Below are 21,398 nucleotides of genomic sequence, written 5' to 3'. Positions count from 1 at the left end.
CTTTTCAAATTGCATGACCCACTGCTAAAGATTTGTCAGCACAAATGCACTGACATATTCTGTATGTACCTCATAGTTCACTGAATTTATGATATAGCCTAATGCAGTAGGAAATGTAAACATTTCAATCCTTGGAATAATTTGATAATTCTCTGTCATTAATATTTAATTTTAAATCAAGGTTTCCTTGTATCTACAATAAATTTTATCTTCTTTCATAATTAAAAATAAGTGTAGTTAAGTAGCAGGAAACTTGAACTCTTTCTTAATCTACAAATCTCAAAATTATTTTTCACAAAATGAGTTCACTTTTTTTAAAAGGCTCAAATTTTAAAATACATGATTATGGATCAAAAGCACACTTGCTTAAATTATTTTAGTGTATATAAATTAAAAGTTTGCAAATCTGTCATCTACATAATACAAGTTTTTGTCCCAGTCCAGTAACAAGATTTGTGAAAGTGGACTCCTGAGCACAGCCAAGGCTTCAGGGATACCAGCAGCTATGCCTGAAGCCCATTCCAGTGCTCAGCCAGACTGGGTAATTTTATACTTGCAGGCACAACTGATGTCTTAAATCACTTTGAGAATTGAATGCATCTTAAATGAGTCATTATAGCTAATCTGAAAAACAATCTGCTCCTAGGTACCAGCTATTCTGGTGATAATAGATGCCTGATTACCTTTGTACAGTGTGATTAAGGTTAACCTGGACACTGTTGAAGCAGGAGGGATAAAACTGCCAAGACAAGGAGTAGAAAATAGTCATGGCTGGTTTTTTTTTTTCACCTGAACAGAAAATAAACAGGCTTTGCAGAGCAGATGTTCAAGGACAAGATTTTGGCCACAACTTTTAGGCCTTAGTTGCTGTTGTCCTTCAGCCAATTTTTTGTACAGAGGAAGTAAAAAAAAAAAAAAAAAGAGAATGATAGTTGATTCAAGTTTTCCTTAACTGATTAGCTTTTAACTGGGCATTGGAGAAGGATATGGTAACTTGCTTTTAGTAATTAAAACACATTCTAAGTACTGTAGTCCCATGTTGTTTCTATAATAATAAAACTACATTTAAAAATAAATAATTTCTGGTCTTTATTGTTAAGAATATTTTAATTGTCCTAATGTATAGCATTGGTTTGTGGAAGGCAATGGCATGTAGAATATTTACATTCCTTTCTCTCCAAATCCAGACAAGACACTCTTTTTCCACTGTTTCTCATGGCCACTGGGGCAAAAGACTGTTGATTTCTTATTTTTTTAGCCTGATTTCAACTCTCATGTGATTAGTGCTAGCCGAGTGTATATCCTCAATGTTAATATACAAAAATCTTTGTTCATTTTGGAGACTGATTAATAAATCCCCAGAACATAAAGATGTGCTTATTATAGCAGCATGATTTTTTTTTTTTTACTCTGTAAATGTAAGTAACATAAGGATGCCAAAACCATTTCTTACTTTCCCATCCTAAATTATGTTGGAAATGTATCTATTCAGTCACATGAATCCTTATTTTTGCCAGGATTGACATATAAGCACCTTTTCAAACATGTACAAGTTGTGGTTCAAACACCCTGTTGGTCACTTGTTGCTATTTCACCCTGACCATGAGATATAACAGTGGCATCCTAAATTTAGGATGGAGGTTATTCAGCTGTGTGCTTCTCATAAGCCCAAAATACCAAGTACATCTGCATATCAAAGGCCTTCCTGCTGCACCCTGCAGACTCCTAGAGAAACCTTTCCACCATGCCCTGTGGAGAATCCTGTTTCTCCTTGTGTTGCCTGCATTCAGTAAGGATTTCTCTGTGTGTGTGAGCATGCAGGTGGGTTCTTGCACATATGGATATGTACAGTACACAGGCATTTACACTGACAAGAATGGGTTTGACTATCCAAAGTGAACCTTCACAAAATGTTAAACAACTTGTGCATGAAAATACGTACACATAACCTCAGTTTTATTTAAAATAATATTTATTACTAATTTGCATAGAATATTCTAATTGCCACTGTATTTTAAATGCAATTCTTGTTTAACATTTTATAAAATCTTCTCGTGAAAATTTAAAATATCCTGCTTTCCATAAATCAATGAGTGAATAATTTCCACTAGGACTATCAAACCAAATTATGCTTATGGATATCCCAACACATTTTCACACTGTTTGAAATAGTTTGGTTTAAATCCATATAAAGCTGAATGAACATGAATAGACATGGTTTGTCTGTACACAAAATTACTGTATCCTGTGTAGTTAATATCTTTTACAAGTTCTTTATCAGGAACTAGATCCAGATTCATGTCCCCCTGCCCTGCCTTGGTATTCCCATTACCCAGGTCTGGATATGATGTGGTGTTTAACTTTACAGTCTGACTTTGATGCAGTCAACTGTTTGTTATAGTTTGTTTAAAAATACCACAAATCATTCCATAATATAACTAATCACTCTTGCACTCCTGTTTACATACTATTAATAAACACAACAAAAGAAGTTGTCCTTGGAGTCTAAGCATCTGGAACTCTTGGAGATCGGCAGTTACAAAGTCCAAAAAGGGAGCAAAATCTTTGAAGCAGCCCATTCCTATTAAAAAGTAGCTCACTGAGTTTCAAGTGCAGAATAATTTTATTCCTATAGCTAGTCTGACAAAATAATCCCCAAATAAAATCCAAATCAAAACTAGAAAAACAAAAACAAAACAAAAAAATTCCCCAAACCCCAAAAGTTTCCTTTATAGACAGAACACCACATTGTGGATTTTCAGAGGAGATCACTACATGGATTGCTACAGGGTAGGAGGAGTTGCAGAATGCAAAACTTTAGAAGAGAGCTGTGTTTGGAAAAAATTTAACTTCACTCATAAAAAATTATAAAATTATATAATAAAATAACATTAGCATATATGCTCAGCATGATATATTAATCAGAGCAAAAGTCAGAAAGATACTTGCTGAAGCTGAATTAACACATAATATCTAACTCCCAGGAAGTGGCCCACACTTCTGCAAAGCCAGGTGTCAAGAGTTCTCCAAATACTAGCAGAAACACAGAAATTCAAAAGGGACGTTTAATACCTTAAAAAGTGAAAAAGTTTCTGGGTGCTTCTGAGGGTCTGGTAAAATGGGATATCACCTTCCAGAATAACATATGTACTTATTTGAGAATTTGCTGCTATATATGCAGTGACAGAGTGCAGAGCTCTCTATTTGCTATAGTTATGCACTGATGATAAATTACAAGTGAATTTATTTTTGTACAAGTGAACAATCCCAAATGTAAATGTTTATTAGAACTTCTGTTAGCCACAATCTAAGGCATTAGTTAACTTGCTATTATTGTAGCATAAGTGGCAGGTGGCTTCTATTTTACTTTTTATAGACTTGCTCTAAACATATATTTATGCTAGCTACATTTTCATTTTAATATTTTATCCTAGATTTTCTGCTGGTCTGGTAACCAGAAACATTTCAGTAAGCGAACAGATGGAGTAGGAGTTATGCTAAGACTTTTCAGCATAGGCAAAACTTAGAAGTCTAGATTTCTATGCTTCTTGAGCAGTGGAAACAGCAAGTTCAAGAGGGAACAGATAGTGTACCAGGAGTTCCTAGGACACTTCTGCACATGTTGATGGCTGAAACATTATGAAGAAGAATTCTTCAAAAGACAGAAAACAGCAAAAGAAAGAACCATGCTTCTAATAGTTTTGTGTATCTATGAATGAATATAGAAGGAGGTTCCTTGCCATATCTGAACTCTCAGGCCAGCCTTTCCTCACCACCTAGAATGCACTGGGACTAGCAGAAAAGTCTCTGCTGGCTCAGAGGTTCCCCTTTGTCCCAAGGAAGCACCTGGAACCACTCACCAAATTTTGCCTTAGAATGACATTCTCAGATCAGTAGGGTGGTAGATACTCAAGAGGACCAGGATGACTGGGTTTGAACATCATAAATCAGCCACAATTTTTCTCTGGCAGAACCTTTCATGAGATTTAGGAAATGTTCTGAGTGATACCACTTCAAGAAAAACTTACCTTCCTAAATAGCATTACTCCCTTAAATTATTTTCTCATGTAAAAACACAGCTTATTGTAATCATTAGCTGTTAATAGTGTATGTTTAAATGTGAAACTTCTAGTATTGTTAGCTACTAAAATGGCCTTTTGAGACCACTTTCATTTTTTTCCTAAGTGTCACACACATTCTGTTGTACAATCCAAGTAATGAATAGTGTAATATTTTTTAACTTCACTTCCAATCTGGAATAATGAGAGAAGTTTAAAAAAAAAATATAACCTTTGTACTCACCCCAGCCTTTGGTTTAGCTCCAGAGCTGGCTACTGAAGAGGGAGATGCTAGGTCAGGAGCATGGATATTAGAAGACAAGTTAGTCTGTGAGTGATTTACTGAAGCAACATCCACTCCACTTTCAGAACCAGATTCAACGTCCTGTAGAAAAATTTTGCAACTCTCTTTAGTAAATGTGAAATAAAATCATATTTCTGCTAAATAATGAAAATATTTAGGCAAGCTCACTTAAATATATATGCTTGCTGTATTTTTCAATGTGGTGATTTGCATTAGTTGCTGTTCTGAAATTATAAATCACTACTAACATCAAAGCTAAATGGTAGAATGCAAGGTAAGAAAAATCAGTTAAGGGATGCGGAAGTTTGGCATTTTTCTCTGATATTCAGTATTTCCTGTGTGCTCCCACCTTCTGTCTCTGCAGCACTGCAGGCTAGTGAACATCTGTAAGCCATTACGCAGATGAAATGACTTCACCCTCCAGCAGTTTATACAATTCAGAGGTACAGCTCCTCAGTTTTCTTGAATCACCAGACACTTATCACCCAAATACCATTTCTGGTTAAAATGCTCTTACTTTTAATGACTAATTACATTCCTCTTTCTGAGAATAAAAAGAAGATATACAGTATATTTTATTGTTGAGGAAGTAAAAATTTAGCACATGCTTGATTTACTGCATAGGGTGAGGGCAAGGGATTATACTGTTTGCAGATAAATTGTGACACTGGCTATGTGTAGAACCAGCCATATGCTGTCAGGATTTTTAGATGAGGTGCAGCCTGCATGAATACAGGTACACAGGATGCAAAAAATCTCCTGAACCCTTAATCCCAGAAAGCTCCTTGCAGACAAAGCCTCAGTTTCCTTATGCCAGGTTCCTAGAATAGGTGAAATATGAGGCAGAGTCATCTCAGGGGTTCTGCTCCTCATCTGAAAAGATTCAGCACCCTTTGATTCGTTAGTTCCTGTTAAATTTCTGGTCTGCCAAGCCAAAGCTGCTATTTAGACAGGTGCCTATATGCCATGTACATGAGAGTGTGGTGTTCTGAAAAGCATTAGAAATCAGGGACAAGGCTGGACTCCTGGTAGGACCATGTATTTGAGTCAGATATTTCCTGCCAGTGAGTCATCTGCAATGTGAAGCACTGGGAAATGCAGCAGAGCCATGGAGCAGCCTCTGTAGCAGTCAGTTTGGCTACAGCTGCTCTCAAAAATTTCTAGTTAGCAGAGCTATGCTGCCATGGTGCAGAACTATGATCTCTGCTGCATCACCCAGGTTTTTACATCATATTCAAATGATTTCTTACTATAATATAAATATAAACCTGAACTCAATACCTATATATCTTGAAAAACAGATCTTTTGATCCTCTGGTCCACAACAATCAAAGGTTCAAAAATTCCTAGGAAATCACTGTCCATAGATAGCATATATTCCATGTTTGATGCAAGCAGTGTTTCTGCAGAGCTGCTTTGCAGCATGGGAGCAGGCACCACCTCTGATTGTCAGGCAGGGTTACTCATACACATTACCTCTGCTCCCTTTACTGCTGTCAGAAATTAGCTAAAGTGCTGGCATGGATTGGTGAGATACAGAGCACAGATGTCAACACTGTATTTCAGGTTTCCTGTGTCATCAGTGTGTTTAAGGAGATTCTGTGAGAACATTGATATTCAGTGGGAAAATGTTTAACAATGGAAAGTGAAATTATGTGATTTCCTCTAAAAATGACACATTATGTAATTTTCAGCTGATCAAACCCAGTGAAATACAGCTTTTCTCACCTACAGACCACTCACTTAGCAATAATGAAGCCTGGCTTTCAAAGGAAAAACTCCTTGTTATTTAAAAGAGAATATCACTAACCAAAAAAAATGATATGAATGCTAGTCTAGAGATCTTGGGGCAGTGTTTCTCAGGTTTCTTGAACTGAAAAACAGCTGCAGCACATGTGGGTGAAATTAACAAGAAGCCTGCACAAGAGTGCCTTGGATCAGCCATTTCATGTTCTTCAGAGTTACATATGTAAACATTTTACAGAAAAAAAGAGAATGCATCAGTCATGTTTGTAAGCTGTACCATCCCCTTTTGAATTATTCTCAGCAAAGAATGATCCTTTTAAGTGAATAAAAAAACCCCTGCATTACATAATTCAAGTTCTGCCCAGAATATTACTTTGAATGACTAAGGGCTTTTTTTTCTTCCCCTATCAGAAAAACAAGACCCATAGGTCAGACTTACTTTCATTCTATGTAATGTCAAATGACACATACTCATGTTCTGAGACTGGTGTGACCCTGAGCCTGTACTGACTCTCCATTTGCAGTAGGTGATAATTAGAGAGCCAGACATTTTCTGACTCTTGTTGATCTCCTTTTGTTTTATCTGGGAGTTCTGAAGCTCTCATTTATGAGAGGTTGCCAAAAGGAAATAATGGATGGCAATATTATTGCCTTCAAAACAGGTACACACATACACACAAACAAAAAAAGTACAAGTCAAATTCTTCACAAAAAGAGCTTTAGTTCTAAATTAAGGAGCTGAAAAATGTGATGACTGAAAGAAAAAGGTGAAGCAAAAAGAGATTCTATTTAGAATAATAATAATAAAACTTGATTACAGGTATATGCCTCCGTTTGTATGTCGGGGTGCTTGATGGGGAAGAGCCTGCACTGAGAGCATTTTCAATATCCTGGTCAAGCTGGTCCAGTTTCATAATTAACAGCACCATTGAATCCAGTCGTGAACGATCCCGATCCTCTGTTATTTCCTATGGAACAGAAAATACAACTGTTAAATGTGAAATGGTACTAGTTGGAAAGAACAACCTTAAATTATGAAAGCTCTTTTTCTTTATTTACCAGGAAAGAACACTAAATAATGAGCAGAATTTTTTTTTAATAATGCTTTTTGTAACCATCTTACTGAGTATTGATGGAATGAACTGCTGAAAAAATATTTTATACTAATTTTTTATATACATCCATTATAGCAATTAAATTTTTTAACAGCACAATTGTTTGGAATAAATGCATCATTACCTGGATACACATACTTTCAAAACAGCTGTGGATTCTAAACAGCCCTCAAAATATTCACCCCAAATTAATTAACTTGATTGTACAAGTACAAATGATGATTAATCTGTGATGGAAACAGGAGACAAGTTCCAAGAGGCCATTTTCCAGCTGACAATAACCCAAACTTCTTTTCTTCATGGAACTCAGTAGTGTAACTATGTTCTGTTGATTTGCAGCAGAGATTTCTTTCTTAGTTGGAAATTTTTGATACACATGAGGTACATCTGGGTAATAGGGTAATAGTGAACACAGCATCAGATATCCTCTGATTGGAAAGAGAGCTGGATGGGGGGGTATTCACATCACAGCCCCAAACACCCAGGTTATGTGGCTAATTTCCCTGTACTCTGTAGAAAAAGGAGGCAGAGCAGATCCTCAAAAGTGCAACTCAAAGCAAGATCTTCAATTAGACAGACTAAATAATGCTCTCAAGGAGTTCCTCGCTTTCCCTTTTATATAGAGACTTAACACAAAAGTTAGATAACTAGCCTGCCTCAGAATTCAGGACAGTGAAAACCCCTACTAGTTCTTGTATGGATTTTCATAATTTGAATTTAGAAAATACGAAGTTTCATTAACTTGAGATAATATTTTTTAAATCCTTCTCAAGAAATGGATGCAAAGATGTTACAATTGCATCATTGTGCCCGAGAAGTAGGCAATATAAGTGTTCAAATTAGCCTTTTATTTTATAGTCACTAAACTGTTTTTCAGGCTATACAGAGACTTCTCTTGGTAGGATTAGCAGGATTTTCATAGACTGCTTCAAAGGCCTTGCAAAACATGAATTAGGGGTTTCCTGCTAGAATTAAAGGATATGTACAGATAAAATAGTCATAAAAAACACATTCTACATGATCTTTAGGTCCAGACAGATGTGATGGTTACTTAACGAAATCCTAGAAAAGTAGAAAAACAAATCTGTCAGTCCATAGCAGAGTTATAAACAATGTACAATGCAAAGGTTTTCTAAAAAAGCTGCTGAGTTTGCAGGAGCCTCCAATGAATTTGAACTGAGTTTAGAGTGATGGTGAAAGAATATCACCTAAAAATACCTCAGAAATCACCAAAATGGGCTAAGTTTCACTTTCTTCCAAATTGAAAATGCAATGTCCCAAATGATTCATTGTCACTGCATGGATCTTCGTTTTAACAGATGTTAAATTGATACCTGAGGTCTACAAATGTCAGAACAGTTATTTCATCTAATCTGTATGGGTACAGAAAGCCCAGTGGAGCAGCTGAGTGTCTGCTAACAGAGTAGACATGATCTGCTTTGTGACAGGGGCCATGTTCTCCATGGTGAGCAAGACTGTCGCCAGTTTACACATCCAGAGGATGCCAGTGCTGTTACTAAACTGGCTTCCTACACAGTCACCTCACTGTGTTTTTATTTCTATTGATTTTGCTTGGAAATACACCACTGTAAAGGCTAATCAACCTAATATTGACACTGGACTTAAAAACCAGAAATTCACTGCCACACCACAACAAAAGAAGTGGTGGTGGCTGGGTGGGGGTTTTAAGTTTGTTGGTTTTGCGGTTGGTTTTGGTTTTGTTTTTTTCTCAGGCTAGAGAGATATGAGGTATTTCACTCAAAGACAAAAAAAAATAAATTCTGGAATTTTCCCCTAGTAAATTGTTTGATTCATCCTGCCAAAATAGTATAAACTTGCTTTGTATGCAGCAGATTGAGAGTGCTGGAGAAGAATCTGCTGAAATGAAGAGGTGGCAAACTATTGCTGAAAGTGATACTCAGGCTTGACATAATGTGCTGGCCTTGCAGGAAAACACTGCTTTCAGAAAACAATATTATTATCATTATGGAATTTAAGTATTCTGTTTAGAAGTCCTAACTTTGTGGTTCTGGCTAGTGTTCACATCAACATAAGAAATTTAACATTTTTACTATACTTTCTGCTTTTACAACTTACTAAACACCTCTTTTGCTGGGGCACAATCAATTTGTTTATATGCAAGTCTAAGCATCATACAAAACAATTAACACATAAAATAAAAAAGGCTAATCCTGAGTTAGAAATTCATCACAACACATAGAACAAATCTTATTATAAGATTAATTTATGTTTAGACAGTTTTAGCCTTGATAGTCTCCAATGAATTTCCATGAGCTTTATAACCTTCCTATCTTTTTTGTATCTCCCTTTTGTGTATATTCTGAGATACTGATGTATGATACAATCAATAGCCAGCAAGGTATTAGCAATTAATTTGTTTTCTTTTGAAAACACAGTATTTCCTTTGCTTCCAGTTTTTTCGCATTATTTCCCACTGGTAGCTATGTACCTTGCAAATTAGAATACAAACATATAAATTACATTTATAGAATTATACAGAAATCCTACCTTTACCATTATGAAGTCGAAACTTGGCCATTAGAAGATGTCTGATCAAAGAAAGCCCTTACAACCTTAATTTCTGCCTTAAGACATTTGCATAGGGCAATTCAGGCATGAAGAACAAATATAAACAGTAGGTCAAACTCGATATGTTATTTGTCTGGAGATTTTATTTTTAACATGTCTCCACACAAGAAGGAAATAGTTTAGGTCATGAACTGGAAAAAACAATATTTCTTTTAATCTGTATCCTCACTGGTGTGATAAAGAAGCTAATTAAATTTGAATATATCCATATGTTTAGAACAGAAAACATTGTAACTCTTCCTAGAATGAAAGATGCTTGAATTATTTGAATTATTGCCTAAATTATAAAACCCCAAATGTTTTTACAAGGAGGAAAACAGTCTATAAGTCCTGTTGCTATCATCAGTAAACAATGTTGATAGAATGAAAATATTTTTGAGAACATGCCTGCAAATGAGATTTAGCCAGTTTTTTTAGCTTTTGTGAATTTGGAGCTCATATCATTATTGACAAGAATAACACTACATTTTCCCACTATGTACTCCCATATCTTCAAGTGCTTGTGTGTCTTTTTACTACCAAGTTGCAACATGTGAGAAGACCTGACAATTTCTGAATATAATATTCTCTACACATACTATAATTGTTATTTTAAACACTTGATGAAGAAAAACCCCTGTATGAAGGCAGCATTAATCAGAGTAGCTCTAGAAAGAAGTTACTCCCTCCTTTTTATTTATGGTTTCAAGAATTTCATACCCATACTGGCAATACATTACAATTATTTTAACCAACTCAAACAGAAGAAACCAATTAAAGGGTATGACCCTAAATTTGGATTTAATACATCTATTCTGTTTTATCCAGGCATGGGAAAATGGAGCTGGATGTATTTCACTTCCTTGCTGTCTTAAACCATGCATTTCTCCAAGTGTGTTTTTGCCTTCCCCCTCTAGCCACTGTTTTACATCACACACACAATCCCTATTGCAGTCTCTTTTCCCACATACCTCTTTTGGCTGACTAGAGCTGAAGCAAAGGACACCTTTTGAAAAGGGTGTAGACTGTCAAATGCAAAACCTGTTTTAATTTTCATAGCAAAAATTTTGTACAGAAAAACATTGGTACTCAAAAACTAAGTTTGTGTTCTTTCATGTTACCTGCAGGGGGATTGAGTCACTCCCTCCTTCCCTGGAGGTTCTCCCTTTGAAAGCATCTCCTGATTTCCAGACTGAGCAGACCCTCCCAGTGCCAGTGCAGTCCTCTGTGGTTAAGGAGGGGAGAGAATATCCCACTCAAACATTCCCCTACTAGGACCATCAGGGCACCACCTCCTTCCTGACACTCTTGAGTCAAGATGTTCATAATTGCTTTGAAAAGGAAAACTTGGATTGCAGAGGAAAGATTTTTACACAATTGACAAGGCAAGCTGGAGTACCCACAAAAGAAAGAGATCATTTATGGAAAGAGCTGGCTGAGTTTTGCCTGGTATTCTTGATCTGTAGCCAGCTGGACTGAGTTAAAATCTTATCTTAATGCTATATATTTCAGATGGCATTAAATTACTCATTCTTGTCTTTCCTTGCTAGAAAAATCCTTTTTGAAAAAAGAGAATTTTATTATATATCACTGATTTAATCCTATAAAGGTTTTCATGGGAAGAAACAATTGAAGAATGCAAAATATGCAGTTTTGAATTTAGTCTGATGATTTTTCTAGCAGATATGCAAATAATTTGTAATTTTCATCCTTCTACATTGTGAACTGTAGAGTTTACAAACTTTGAAAAGTACCTAAGAATTTTATCTTTTTCTAAATTTTATGCTATATTGTACCATATATCTGCCCATGACAGGGGATTTGGGACTAGAGGATCTTAAAGATCCCTTCAAACACAAACCATTCTATGACTCTGTGATTAGAGTCCTGTTCATTATGGAGGGATTGCAGGCAGAGAACATTAAAACCCATGGTAAAGCATTCTCTTCCTTTTTAACATGAGATACAAGCCTAGAAACCAGAAAAATCACAGTAAGATTACTATTATAAATAATATTTGAACTAATAGATAGAGCAGACTGAAAATGGAACCAATAACATAGGCCTACACCTGTGTACACACCACAGGTAAGGAGACATGCTCATATATTCCTGCAGCTCTTCATCTACACAGTCACACTTGCTGTTGAGAGAATAGCTTTTCTTCTCAAAAAGCTTCTCTTCTCATTTTCCTTGCAAGAATTTTAGATCACTGATCAGTCTTTCCAAATATAAAGTGTTCTACAGCACTAGTATACCTGTGCTTTTTCACTTCTGTTAAACACAGAAATAAGTGATGTTTGCAAAAGTGAAGTTTTCAGAGGACCTTGATTTCTATGTTAGGACCTAATTTTGATTTTCACTACTGTATCCTCAGAAAAAAGTAAAAAACACAACCACATTAGAAAACCAATCTCTGAATAATATGTTGTCTCAAGAAAACCAATGCCTTTTCTATTTCTAGGCAAAAAATATGTCTCCTTCTGTAGAGCAGAGTGCTTGCAGGGATAGTGCTGCACTCTTGGAAAAAGAATAAAACATGCTGAAAAGTGACAGAGAACAAAAAATCCAAATATGCCCAACTGGTAAGTTATAGGAACAAGGAAATTTCCACACTAGAAGTGAGGTGCAGCATCTCAATTTGTCTAACTTTTTCTAAAGTCTTTCAAACTCATGTGCTCTTCACAGATACTGTCTCCTGAACTTAACCCGATTTCCATTGCAAAAACTTGACATCTTTCATATTCAAAGCCAATTTAATCCAAACAAAAGCTTTCCTTTGTAGTAATTTCCTTTCTACAGCTGTTTTTTTTGCTAGACACATACACAACCCATAGACTATTTACTAATTTTAGGGGTTTTTTAGCATTCTAGTTTTCCATGTTTCATGTCAGCAGAGTAAACTGTCTAGCAGAGATGTTGTTTTAATAATGAAATTTAGCAACTTGCTATTGATGAAATGGAAAATCACTCAAAAACCTTGGTGCAAAACAATCTGAGGAATCATTGTTGCACAGCTGTGTTAACTCAGCAGGGATGGCGTGGCAGTCGCTCCTGAAGTGGCTGTTGAAGCGGAATAGCTCTGTATTAAGCTAACTCAATCAGGATGATTTTCTAGCTAATGCTCTATTAGCACAGGTAGCTATTAATGGAAAACATGCACTTCTCAGACTGCCATTCCTACACTAGAATTATACCAATTTTCCTGTAGTATTAATGTAAATAAGTGGTGGCACTAGTTCCAGTAACTAAGAGAAGCAAAAACAAATGCAAAGTTAACCAACTCAAAATGGTAAATCCTGTCCGATGTAGAAGATAATTATCTTATACTTTCACTATAATTTCATAAAGTATAAATGATATATGAAATCCTGCTGTCTTTGGAGTTACACTTGATTACAGTAGCCAGTCTGATGACATCCAGCTCCCAGCAGGCATCCCTGACTTTGCATCATACCAGGATTAAGACTACAGAAATTTGCCGAAATCAAATTCCATAGAGACATAGAGCACAATATGAATGTAATTTCTGTTCACTGGGTGGAAAGAAGTATCAGTAAACATAATGTAATTAATCATGCTCTTTCCAGCATAAACAAATTTGGTTACTTTTGTGCTTTGATCTTCTTGATATTTTCTAAATTAGCATTGTAATTATTCTAAAATCACATTTTATGACTATAATTTAATGATTATGACTTACAAAGTAAGCAAAAAATCATATCTTTACTTTTATTGGACCCTATTTCTGTTTGCTGTGAGTGGAAAGACTCCTTTGTGAAGAATATTTTAACAGTAATCTGAACACTAATTATTAGACTGGAGAAATACTATAATTAAATAGAAATGTGATGTGAATGTGAGTGATAGATAACTGATGGTACATTTTTTTATTATTGAAAAAGTACCTCAGATCTAGAAATTTTGTGCAAAAATCAGCAAGAAAATACTTCAGTGATCTTGTTTCTTTTCTATTATACTATAAATCAAGGACTGAAACAAGGAAAAATAGAGACCATTCTATTAATCAGCAATTAAATCAGCATCAGTGACATGAAACTTACCTTTGATACATGTTTGTTGGCATGTGTTACACATACACCAATAAGTGAATGGTACTTACACTTTATATGTCTTTATAATGTAGTGCATTTCAAACATGGAAGTGAGGAATTGTTTACAAATGGACAGCAAACCAAATAGTTTCTGTTTTGCACTGCACTGAACACAGTACAAGGGAGCAGAGGAAGAAGAACAAATACAAAGCCTGGTTTGTCCTCCAGTTTACCAGTGAAAACATAGAATCTAGGAAATGCTTGGTATCTATGTAAACTCTATTACTGATACTCTACCCTGAAATACCTGAAGACAGAGCAAGACTAGTACTGAGCAGCCTCTTAAAACAATTCCAACTCTTTCCACAATTGCAATGGACTTTGAATCAGGCCTAATACAGACATGAGAATTAAATAAATCTCTGCACATTCTAAATAGGTGAGAAATAGGAGTTCTTGTCCTAAATGGTTTTCATGCTACCCTAGTAAATGAAGAGTTTTGAGAATACAGGTTGCACTGTCAACTCTGTCTTTTTAGGTAAGATATCTTTTCATTCATATGATTGTGACATCAATAAATGAAAAAAACCAGCCTATTAAAATACATAACACAATGCCCCTGCTAACCATACCTTAAAAATTTGATTATTAACAATACTCATACCTTAACAATAGGGTCCAATATTATTCATGTGTGGGAGTGTGTGGGGGTGAGGTGAAGGGGAAGATTTACCACTGAGTGTTTCAAGTTCAGTTAACACATTACAGAAAATTTCCTTTATTCACTTTTCTTTGTCCTATAAAAATTTCATAAAAAATTCTTCATACAAGATGAATGGGTTTAGCTGGTTACTTAACCAGAGAGATTGGTTGGCTCCTTATTAGGAGTTGACTGAGAATTTTTATACCTTGAATGACAAAATGCAGGAAGATTTTGTCATAGCCTGCAACATATTGAAATCAGGCCAGTGCTTATGTAAGTTAATTAGCTATCTAAGTAGAAACAGAAAAGTCTGCATTTATCCTTCTGGTTTTAGTAAGCTTGCTCAGGTTAGCATTTTACATGAGAGATTCACTAGGTTTCTGTGCCAGACATAAACATTTTCCAATACATCTCATATCTGGAGGAGGCCATGAGAAGAAAAAAGGAATCAAGGAAAGCTGAGATATGGTGCATTCAACAAGGAATCTTTTCCTCCCTGTACCCTGAAGCATGACTAGATTATAAACACCTCTGTAAAGAGGCAAAAAATAAAAAATGGAACTGCACAGTTGGTGGTAAAAAAATAAGGAGGGGATAAGTTCTTGTATGGAAATCTAGAAGATATAGAAAGGTATATACCACCATATTGAATCTCGGGGAGCTGAAGCAATCTTGTGTCTGAAGGGACACACAAGATCAAGGAAGAAAAAGTATCAAACCAGGTACATAAGACCTACTTTAATGTGCCATCAGTTAATCTTCTCTACTGTAGAAGGGACCAACTTTGTTCAGTGGGAAAAATATCAAAGCAAAAAAATCAAAATCCATAACACTCAGCACTCAGTGCTCTCCCTTCTTTCAGGTGAGGAGCAGAAATTATTGTCTTAGATGGTTAAAATGCCTAAATGTATTAAGAGTTAAATTAAGAATGGAGCCTAAAAGAGGTGAGTCTATGTGATGAAATGGGGGGTGTTCTATATATGGCAGGATGAGATTATGATCCTATTGTCAAGGTGGAAAAAATGTAAGACATAATTTGGGGTGGTTGTTTTGTTTAGTTCTTTGTTGTGCTGCAAACCTTTCACGCACTCCCGTGTAGAGAGACAGTTGTTTCCATGCAGAGCTGTTTGGAAATATTTTTAAATATTTTGGTGCTACATCTTGTTAATTTGATCCAAAAACAATGCACTAACTGAAGATTTTTATAAATTCATGTAAGAGACCTAGGAGAATTGTTTAAAGAATTTCTTATTGTGGCAAATGTAGCAATTTATGATAAAGGTTGTTGCAAACTTGCAGAAGTTATAGCACAGTTGTGTTTTCCTTGTGCAGACATTTCATAACATATAGAGTAGCTGAGAATTTAAACTTTTCTATAATAACTGAATTTGTTTAGAAACAGTGAACTTCAAAATAGCACTGTTTCTTTCAGAGGCAGAATGTTTTCTGCCACAAAACCACCATAACAGATTCTCAGAATGCTACTTACCCTTGCATATTACTTGAATGACACAATTGGTTTAGTTAGAATCATAGAATCATTTTGCTTGGAAAAGACTATTAAGATCATTAAGTCCAACTATAAACCCAACCCCTTCAAGTCCACCACTAAACCATGTCCCTAAGTGCCACATCTTCACATCCTTTATATATCTCCAGGGATGGTGACACAAACACCTAAGTAAGCATACAGCATATTGAGGAGAAAGACAAGAATCTGAGAAAAATACATCCTTTATCCATAAAGTACATGTGTCACTAGAACTAAGAGGGATGAGAAAACAACAGGAAAAATAAACCCCAAACATAGAGGAGTGAGTGAGGTCTCTTGAATCCCCTAAGCTACTTCAGGTTAATCAGCTGATTCTCTGAGATACCGAATATCAGGCAAAGGGAACATTCACACAAACCAGACATTATTCTGCACTTTTATCAGAATATTCAGAGTTTCATACTCTTAGGTTATAAGCACCCTGGGTGTATGAGATTACAGAGCTGTAAATTATTGCTATGAAGCACTGAAAATCAACCCACTCTCTTATTGCCAGACAAACTCTAGTGGATGTTTGCTACTGTATAGTAAATCCTCTATAAAATCTTATAGTAGACAATGACTAAAAATATACTTTCACCTTACATGATATTGATAACAATTTATTATTTCAAAAATCAGAGGTGATCAGAAAATAAGTCCTTAGCAACTTTGGATTTTGTTCTGTTTATAGCTGTACTCCAAATTCTGTTTTAAAAAGTAGATATCTAAATCATTATCTGATACAAGTCATGGTTCCATGGTTACTTTAATTTTCCCCAAATTCCTGGTTCTAACAAACTCCTGTTCTCTCATTTATTTGCCCAACCTATCACTTAGCTTTCCTTGTATCAGTACTTGTTTCCAGAAAGTTCCAGAAAGCGACTGGGGGTACAGCTGAACACAGTCCCTGGGAAAGGTGTAGTGCCTATCAGGGTCTTTTGTGCAACCCCAAAATATCAGTACTGGCCAGGGAAGACTAAAAAAGGCAGGACAAAAAGTTGTACTGAATTTTATTTTTTCTTGCAAAAAGCTTGTAATTAAATTGTGAAGTGCAAAGTGATTACTTAACTGTAATCTTGTTTTTTGCTGGTGCGGTTAAGCTGATTTTACAGATATTGTAGGGTCTTGACATCTTCTCAAATGTTTTTCTTCAGTATACCAAAACAAAAAACTTATGGAGTGTGTACATTAGTAACTTGCTGAGGGTCTGAAAGAGAGGCATATTGTCAAAAAGCAGCAGCAAACTGCTGTTCTCTGTCTCTTAATTCACCCATCTATTCTTTAGCTTTGCCGGCCTATGAAGCTGAAGAAATTCCAGAAATATTTTTTTATGTCAGACGTTTGTAAGAGAACATGATAGCATGAGAAAAACCCTGGCTAATCTTGTATATTCAGAGGAAGAAATTTCAGTGCTTTGTTTTCTTGGGAAAGAGCTCGGGTTTTCCCATGTGAAAATTGGATTGTCTCAGTGACAATCACCTTCTTACTAAATTACTTCTGCACAGTGAGATTTAAACTAAGGTTACTTTTGTATCACAATTCACTGCACACTGATATTTATGAGAGCATTAATTGGCTACTGATGAAGTGGTAGCAAAACTCTTGATCTTGAATGGGGATAACATTTTAGTTTGTGAATAAGACATTCAGGTTTGGGTTAATGCCCAATAAACTTGAATGCTCAGAACCTGCCTCAATAAAAGGGTTTCAACAAAAGGATTACAAAATTAGATGTTCATATCAGACTTAGTTTAACTACATGAAAGGTTAGTCACAAACAAAACAAGCCCCCCAAAACTGGGATTGGGATCAAACATGTCGGGAGTGGAAATGTTGATCAAGGAAACTGTTATTGCTTTTCAGCCACATTTAGAAAGAATCCAGACAGCTCAAAAAAAAAAAAAATCATTGAAAAGCAAGTTTGCTCTCACACTTTGAATTCTTAGCAAATAGTAATGAATGATAATTAGAGGTTTTGAGAAAAATACAGAATCAAAGGAAGCTGAATCACCCTTTGTATGTCACACCATATCTTACAATTAAGATGTTTCCTAAAATAAATAAACAAGATGCTGTGGTCATGCAAGCTTTTCTAAAATTCTACAACAATTACTGCATCATCTCTGCAGAGATGATTCTGAAGAGCAGATAATGGCCCAAATTTAGTTAAAAAATACCAAAACTCCCTTGTTTACCTCAGAGACCCCTTAATAGCATCTGTCTTCTGGATATTGTTGTCTGAAATTCATCAAAGCTAAGTGACCATGTGGTAAGCGGTTGACTGGAATTTTGGAGAAGTCTGTGGTTCAGACAAGGAATTCCGCTTTTCTTTATAATATGTTCAGCTATTTCATGTATGCCTTTGAAATATGTTTATGCACACTGGAATTATTCTAGCTATTAAATGTTACTCAAGGGGACTGATCTGTGCACAGTGCCCAGCATTGAGAGCTTGCTCAGACACACATACACTGGCCTGTAGACTACAGCCCTGAGGAGCCTTTAGGGTTCACTCTCCATTCACATCAAAGGAGAGAACCCATGTAACACAGAACCAAAAGACAAAGCTAGTCTGAAAGCCTCATTCTTCTGCCACTACCTTTTTGAATCCTTGAATTCATTCTCCCCTAAAAGTGTGAGGCTTATATGTTTCTGTGATTCATTTTAAATACTCATTTTCCTTTTTCATTTCTATCCTAAATCCTCAGGAGGCCCAAAGTTGCACCACATAATTGCTACTTCAGCAATTTTTCCATAGATGTTTAAATGAATACATTTTGTATTATAATTTTTAACATTCACTGTTTTTTTCAGCAGTAAATTCAGCTTCTCAAGACTAGTGACTATTTTAATCTGAAATCATCAACACTAACTGCTTGAAATATTACACAATAATAAATATTACACATACCCTGTTCATGAGCTAACAACAGAAAGTCATAGAATCATAAAATATACAACTGGAATTGATCTTGAAATGTCATGTCATCTGTCTTTCAATGCCAAGGCTATCATACTTGATATATCGTTTTTCAGCTCTACTTACAAACCACCAAAACTGACTCAAGCAACAAAGGTCTTATTCCAATGTTGCCTTCCTTAGTACTAAAAGCTTAATTCTAACATAGAATTACAACCTTTCTCTAGCTTGAACTTATCAATTCCTATTTTTATCAATTTTTGTTCTGCATGGAAATGCAGAACCTAAAAAAATTATTCTCCTTGGAAATGATATTGAGTTCCCTCCATCCCCATATTCAGGTGCATTCCTTTCCCTCTACAATGCAAGTGCAGGGGTATTCTTCCATCTCTGGCCATTCTCACATCAATTCTTTAGTCCTTCTTGGACTCTCCTCCTGAAGAGCAACTTGAAAAACCCTCTGCCTTCTGATGTAAAAAGCACATCTCTAGGAGTAGAAAAGCACACTCAGGGCATTCTTCTCTTGTGACAGCAAATAAATGTCAGTTGAAGCCATTTCACCTCACAGCATTAATGAGGTCAAAACTGCTGGCAGCTGACTGAGACATGCAGGTAGCAACAAGCAGGTGAGATGAATGATTGATTGCCAGGAATGACTCTGATATAGCCAAACTTTCTTTGGAGAGAAGTTCTACAGGCTGCATCCATGGAGGCTTTCAAGATCCAACTGGATAAAGTTCAGAGAAACCTGGTCTGATCTCAAATCTATTCCTGCTTCAGTAGACTCCTCCTGAGGACCCTTCCAACCAGATACTAGGGTTGTCTTGAATTTTTTCATTGCTGAATGGAAATTAATTATTATCTACAGAAATTACTGGTGAAATCAGGTTGGGTAGAAAGTATTGTAACTGAATGCAGCTAAGCATTTTGCTCAGTGATTTACCTCTTTATTCCACTTAGTGCTTGTATTGCTGTTGGATAGATATTGCTGCTTTTGCTTATGGCCTTCACACACAGGATATACTTGCCAGTCATACCCTGGAGCCATTCCTTCCAGCAAATGAATTATACTACATTATATGACAAATAATCTTATTTGGAAGATAAGAAAAATACCTTCAAAACCAAATAGAATGCTATAGTCTTTTTAAAAGCACCCATAATTTATGGTGACTAAAGTGAAAATTCAGCACCAATAGCATTCCTTGGGGTTATCACCTTATTATTTTCTTTCCCAACATAGCTCAGATATGATCAGTATTATGTGAGATATACTAGGACTGTTTGATGATTTTCACTTTCTCTGTCACCAGTAACCAAAACATATGACTCCAAATTGTATGCACCAGAATTAGAAGGAAAACTCAGATTTTCTTACTATAAAATCTGAAAATATCTCACATAGATGTATTGAGTTGAGGAAAAGATAATAAAGGAAAATAACCATGTAAGTAATATTGATGTGACAAATTATTGTGTATCATACCTAAGCTCTTAACCTGTATCTGAAAAGCATAGTCTGTGTTAACACTGTCAATCAAGGGAGTAATGAGGAGCAACTGCAGTAAATGACAGCCTGAGCTGAAACCTGAGCCCCTACCCCCAGGGAGAAGTTAACTAGAGATGCCCTACCTGGGCTTGAGTCCAGCTGAGACCTGGTCGTGGCCACAGCTTTTTCCTTTTTCTTCTTGTCTCTGACATTTTTATCCAGGCTGCAGCAGGTAATGGCATTAGTGCTCAGCTCTGACAGCCTGGAGGAAGGAAAAGCATTGTGCCCTGCTCTGGACCCAGCTGGGAGCTGAGTTCTTGCCTCCCAGCTCAGCCTACAGCACCTCTACATGCCTGCACATCTCTCTGTTGTTTGGTGAGCTGATGACTGATAGCTTCCTTTCACAGCTGCTGTCTCCCAGGAATAGAGCAGCAGAAGTGCCTGCAGCTCAGGAAGGCCATGCTGCTCAAACTGGGTTCAGTCGATCAGTGTCAGTGCTTCTGTCCACAAAGGAAGCAGCAGACGGCGATTAGGAGCTGAGCAATTTGAATGGGAGGTGAGGTTGATTACAAGTTCTAGTTTTGACTAACACCCAACATATTTATATTGTAAATATGCCCACAGCGCTGCAGGAGATAAACATACACACACACACACACAAACACTTCTTATACTGGCATATAAGAGATGGAAAAATAGATTCAGATGTCAATGTTATTTCCGAGTGTGACTTTACCAAGTCAAATAGAAGGTTTGAGTTCAAGAGTTATCACAAAGAGGCAATAGAATAAAAAAGATAAATGTATCTGGGCCAGGATTAAATCACATATTTTAAGTAATGTTCAACAAACTTGGATTCAATTCCAAACTCTTCTCCAAAACAGT

General features: G+C 36.1%; 1 protein-coding gene across 1 annotated transcript in view; it reads right to left on the bottom strand.

Moving 5' to 3' along the window:
• DLC1 (DLC1 Rho GTPase activating protein) overlaps positions 1–21,398 on the bottom strand; it is a 214,725-nt gene that overhangs the window by 156,117 nt on the left and 37,210 nt on the right. The window contains exons 3-4 of the mRNA XM_066548398.1: positions 6,927–7,076; positions 4,303–4,443 (exon numbers count right to left, since the gene is read on the bottom strand). Coding sequence (XP_066404495.1) covers positions 4,303–4,443; positions 6,927–7,076 — 291 coding nt within the window. The remainder of the gene's footprint in view (positions 1–4,302; positions 4,444–6,926; positions 7,077–21,398) is intronic.

Source organism: Molothrus aeneus, chromosome 4 (assembly GCF_037042795.1).
Source record: "Molothrus aeneus isolate 106 chromosome 4, BPBGC_Maene_1.0, whole genome shotgun sequence".
Taxonomy (NCBI): Eukaryota; Metazoa; Chordata; class Aves; order Passeriformes; family Icteridae; genus Molothrus; species Molothrus aeneus.
The sequence above is the reverse complement of the archived record's forward strand: the minus strand, read 5'-3'. Positions and strand labels throughout refer to the sequence as shown.